The sequence below is a fragment of the Alosa alosa genome, chromosome 23 (assembly GCF_017589495.1).
Source record: "Alosa alosa isolate M-15738 ecotype Scorff River chromosome 23, AALO_Geno_1.1, whole genome shotgun sequence".
NCBI classification, from domain to species: domain Eukaryota; kingdom Metazoa; phylum Chordata; class Actinopteri; order Clupeiformes; family Clupeidae; genus Alosa; species Alosa alosa.
In genome coordinates this window covers 3,394,124-3,399,454 of record NC_063211.1, presented here as the reverse complement: position 1 = coordinate 3,399,454, position 5,331 = coordinate 3,394,124, and the positions used below count along the sequence as shown (strand labels likewise).

The 5,331-nt window shown below is 40.9% G+C and overlaps 1 protein-coding gene across 1 annotated transcript; it reads left to right on the top strand.

The window, feature by feature from the left end:
* Nucleotides 1–1,346: 1,346 nt before the first annotated feature.
* On the top strand, nt 1,347–4,934 carry LOC125288586 (macrophage-expressed gene 1 protein-like). Its single transcript, XM_048235059.1, has 2 exons — nt 1,347–1,821; nt 3,052–4,934. Exons 1-2 carry the CDS (start codon nt 1,375–1,377, stop codon nt 4,666–4,668), a joined length of 2,064 nt encoding a protein of 687 aa, XP_048091016.1. The 5' UTR covers nt 1,347–1,374; the 3' UTR covers nt 4,669–4,934.
* Nucleotides 4,935–5,331: the final 397 nt, after the last annotated feature.

The following is a 5,331-nucleotide window of genomic DNA, read 5'->3' as shown; positions in this document are numbered from 1 at the left end:
AGCCTGTCTGTGTCAAGTGACGCGACAGAGCAGCAACAAGTGACAGATCAGATGAGACTGACTGAGGTAACCTCTATAATATACACAAAAAAAAATATGAAGTTTGGGTACACAAAATATTTTATCTGACAACGCAAAAAAGAAATGAACGACACTTTCATCAATCAGTTTTCAAGTTACTGGGCACCCATTTAGCACTAAGGGCCTAACTACCTTATCTTAAACTGAAAAAGGGCATGCTCATATTATATACCCAAAACAAAAGTACATGAGGAAATACAAGGCATTCCGGGCCTGAGTTGGCATTATCAGAGACCCCATCCTCATTGGAAGTGAAGCATAACATCTGCTCTAGAGCGGCGCCAGCATGTCTGGAGGTTATCAACGCCCACATCAGCTTTGAATGGAATGCCGCATGCCAGATCCTGTTTTTCATTTTTTTCTTTCATTTTTCTTTGTATAGACACTGTAAAAGCCCCTCACACCTATTGACACCTTTGGGAAGGTCTAGTAGAAGGAGATATACAAAATCATCTTTTGCTGATTTATCTCAAAAGGACAAATCCAATATTGCAGGGAAACAAATGTATACTGATCCAAATACCTCAACATCAAAAAATTTACTTTTTTTCAAAAACACACATGCATGCCCCAATTATTGGCACCCCTGTTTTCAATATTTAGTAAAAGTATTTTCTATTTTGAGAATACAAAGTGTGGGATTTGCAACCATTCCTCTTTACAGATCATCCTGTGCATGTTCTTTAGTTCACCTCACTGTTTTTTTCTGTGGAGTTCATCAGGGGACAAGGCATTGAGAAATGTCAATAGAGAGCAGCTCATGCGTTTTTAAACACTAGGTAGACCAGTAGATAAATACAGTACATGTGGGTAGTCTTAAACAAGGCCGGGGCCAGCTGATTTTGTCGGGGCTAAAGGAGAACTCCGACAATTTTTCTCTGTTTCTTGAGGTCACCGAGTACTGTTGGTACGACAAAAAAAAAGACCTAAAGTTGCTGCAGCAAACAGCTAGAGCAGCCAGGCAACTACAGTACTACACTCTGGTGGCATTTTTTTAGCCTTTTTTTCCGTACAGTATTCAGTGACCATGTGAAACAGAAACTAATCCCCCCCCAAACTCTTTGAATATGACACATGTAACATCATTTTTTAATATTATATTTTGTGGGGAGAAAAACACAACGCCCCCTTCTCTTATTGTCCCCACCAAAAATCTTGCACAACAGAGGTTGGTCACATGCAGAGGTCTAGTGATACAATAAGAGGTGGGGAAACTATGAATTCTGTGATCACGGTAACTAAAAGGGGAGGAGTGTGATGTGAGACTTCATAAGCCAAGAAAAATCTACGGAGATGGAGTCAAAACTCGCCTCTCTCATTTTCTTAGCTGTTATGCATAAAGGTTTTGTTGGTGCTTGGCCACATCCTAGCAACGGATTACGGGAATGCCACAAAAACCTGAGCCTTCTGGCTCTGGAGGTCTTACCTGGGGGGGGATGGGATAATCTTCGGAACCAGGATATGGGCCGTATCATGAACTTCAGTTATTCCCAGTGCCAGACCACTGAAGACGGCGTCTATCTGATTCCAGACGAGGTGTTTGTCATCCCGCAGAAGATGACTGCTGTGGAAAGTGGATCGGATTTCTTTGAGCACTGGCTAAATCACACAAGCTCAACCTCACAAACCATCAATACTGATGCTTCTTTCCTGCCAGTACTCAATGCAAAGTTTTCCGCGGACAATCAGCGTTCCAAAAACTATCAAGTGCGGGACGATGCTGTGACCTCTCGTGTGCAGGTAATAAATTACATTCTATTCAGATGTTCAAAGGGCCTCCATTGTATGGTTTACATAGTTTTCATCTTAAAAAAGTGTTCATAAAATTAAGACAACACAATGTAAGTGTTTCCAGAGGATACTTAAAAGTGATGAACACAATTAATTAGATCAGGGATGGGCAACTTTGATGATAGAGAGGGCCTCAAAATTTTCTTGTCGCTGTCAGAGGGCCAGATGTGACCGCGAACCGCCACCACTGGGATATCAGGAATCAGGAGTATAAAAAATATATACAGTAGCCTATGTCTGCACGGTTTATTAAACTAACTTGCATTAATTTAATATTTCTATACTCAAATGCATTTTTATTATTGCTTCTATTCACCAATGAACTTGAAATAAACTAAAACTGTAATGGGTAATAGCTCTTGTAAAAAGGTTCTGTTGTTAGTTTACCCTTTACCAGGGTTCCCACTCTAAGTCAAATGTTAAATTCCATGACTTTTCTTTGACAAAAATTCTGAATTTCCATGACCAATCGGGTAATTAAAAAATGGCCATTGAAAAAAACAGGTACGGCTAACCACTCAAGTAGTAGCTAATAACTTAAACATGCTGCATGTAAATATTGTATTATTAAGCCTAATGTATTTTGGCAAGTCAATTTTAAACTCCTACAATTACATTTCAAAATTGATCCGCGGGCCGCCAGTTGCCCATCCCTGAATTAGATGGACATGTTGCATACTTTGAAGGTTGTCTGAGTGTTGTTTTTGTTTGGGAATTTGCAGCTTGTTTCTGTAATGTTTGTCTTGTCTGAAATTTCAGCGTGTTTTCTAAATGCTTTGCATGTGTCAAATTCATGAAGATGTTTTCATAAGTTGCTTGTGTTTTGTCTATTTGCATGTTTTTTGGTCTATTAGTTGCACCTATTGTTTGGTCTATTAACGTTTGCACCCATCGGCCACCATAGTTGTTTGGAGCAAAGGTGGCCCCCACTTTGTTTCCACTTTGCTGGACTGAGGTGTAATGGCAAGTGTACCCTTTAGCCTCGTTCTGGCCTCCGGGTGAATAAGGCGAATAGACTGCCTATAGAGACCAGTTTTTTTTACAGTGTACTCATCATGGAATGGGCAGATAGCGCATTGTGAGGAGATAGTTCCTGAACATGACTAAACATGGTATGGGCTTGAAATTGTGTACAATCACAGACAGCGCCTTTACGTAACATCTTTTTGTGTTTGGCAGGTGAGAAACCACATATACATAGTGGAGGCATTTCCTGACTTCACCCTGGACTCACGTTTTACTCAGCAAGTGAAAGAAATAGCAGACGCCCTGCTAATGAACAACACTCGACATGCAACGTTCCTGTCAGAGATGATGGTGGTTGACTATGGCACCCATGTGATCACCTCAGTGGATGCAGGTGCCACTCTGGAGCAGGAAGATCATGTTGAACACTCTTTTTATATAAATACTGAAAAAACTAAACTGTCTAGATCCGCCAGCTTAAACTTTTTCAAAATCATTAAGTTTGACATGGACACAAAAGAGAGTCATGAGTCATCTGAGACTGAAGCTTACAAAACCAGCCTCACACACTCACTAACACAAAGCCACGGGGGCCCCGCATTCTACCCAGGGATCACTTTAAAGACCTGGCAAGAGAGCACGCTAAACAATCTTGTTGCCATTGACCGGTCAGGTCTTCCTCTCCACTATATTCTGAACAGCGCAACTCTGCCAGACCTTCCAGAGGCTACCATAGAAAAAGTGGCCCATTCTGTGCGCAAGGCCATACAGCTCTACTACGATGTTAATACACGGCCAGGATGTGTAGACTCCAAGTCACAAAATTTCAATTTTCAAGCTAATGTCGATGACAATTCTTGTTCAGGGCCAGCGACTAACTTAAGCTTCGGTGGTATTTATCAAACATGTACTCCCATAGCTATAGATGTACCTCTGTTTTGTGCAGTGCAAGAAGTGAAGAATCCAGACACTGGGGCCTTCTCATGTCGTGAGCCTTATTTCCCCATACTTTTACAGTCTGTCGTGATTGAGGAGCATTACAATACAACTGATTGCTATGAAGAATGTGAAGGTTTTTTTTTTATTGATTGCCAAACTATTTGTAATGTTATATATCATGTTAGGAGTGCAGAAGTCAACACGCACTGGTGTACAACAGATAAAAAAACAAAACCTTTCTCAGGGTACCTCTTTGGTGGTCTGTACAGCCCAAATGTTGAGAATCCCATAACCAGGTCTAAGGGCTGTCCACATAATTTTTTCTCACTGAAATTTCTGTCCAAAGATTTTATAATCTGTCTGAGTAAAGATTATGAACAGGCTTCTTCACTTTCTGTGCCTTTTGGAGGCTTTTTCAGCTGCAGGGCTGGAAACCCCCTGGCTTCGTCTCAGTTTCGCTGCCCACCAGAGTTCAGCCAACACCTCCTCACAATAGACGATGGGTGCCAAATTATGTACTGTGTGAAGTCTGGTGCATTTACAGGTGGACCATTGAAACCAATCAACTTGCCCCCATTCACTCATCCAGCACTTATCAGAAAAGTTAACAACACCATGCCAGTCATGATAACTGAAGGAGATCAGTTGTGGCTTCGGAAAGGAAATTCAAATTCATGGCAACAGGTCAAGTCAGGGCAGGTTAAGAATGTGAGACACATGTCAGAAAGCGGGAAGACTACTGTAGGTGTAGGTGTCACAATTATAATCATCCTAGTTTCTGTAATAGCCTGCATAGTAAAGAGGAAATTCGGGGACTCTGAGGCCTTTAATGAAATTCGCAGGGGGGGCTATGAGACTTTTCCTAATGCTGAGCCCGATTCAAGGGTGTAGAAAGAGGACCGACTATGTCCATATTACATTGATTTATGCAATTTAATACCATTGTTATCTGTGTTTATATTGCCATCATGCTATATCAGTGTAAAATGTAGCTCAAATGAAATAATACTAATAATAGCATTCTCAAAACTATAAGCAGGGGAGTCCCAAAAAAGTATATTTTGAACTCTGAACTTTGCATACACAGCTCAAGTTGTGAACAAGCAATATCCTACAAATAATTTAAAGTTCTCAAACTATGAGTTTTATGAAGTGGTGGCAGAAACATCTGAAATGACCACCATTCTAACTTTCACCGGCCGGATGCTATATACCACGGACATGTTTTGGGGGGCCACCTAAAATGAGGTGGCGGGCCGTAGTTTGGGGACCACTGATCTATAACATGCATTGTTTTAGATTATGCAGAAAGGGAAAAGCCTTGATTTATGATTATTCTGCTGAACAAAAATATGTCCTCTTTCAGTGTATAAGTACATTCGGCAGGTATGCTGCTCTATTGGGTATCACTGCTCTATTGGTCTTCTCTGAAGCTTTGACTTCTCTGAAGCTTTGACTTTTTGGCTCTAAAGGAATATATGTGTGCGAACATAATTGGGGCTACACTTTCAAGAAACTTTATTTTTACTAGGGATCACTCAGTTTCAGATATTG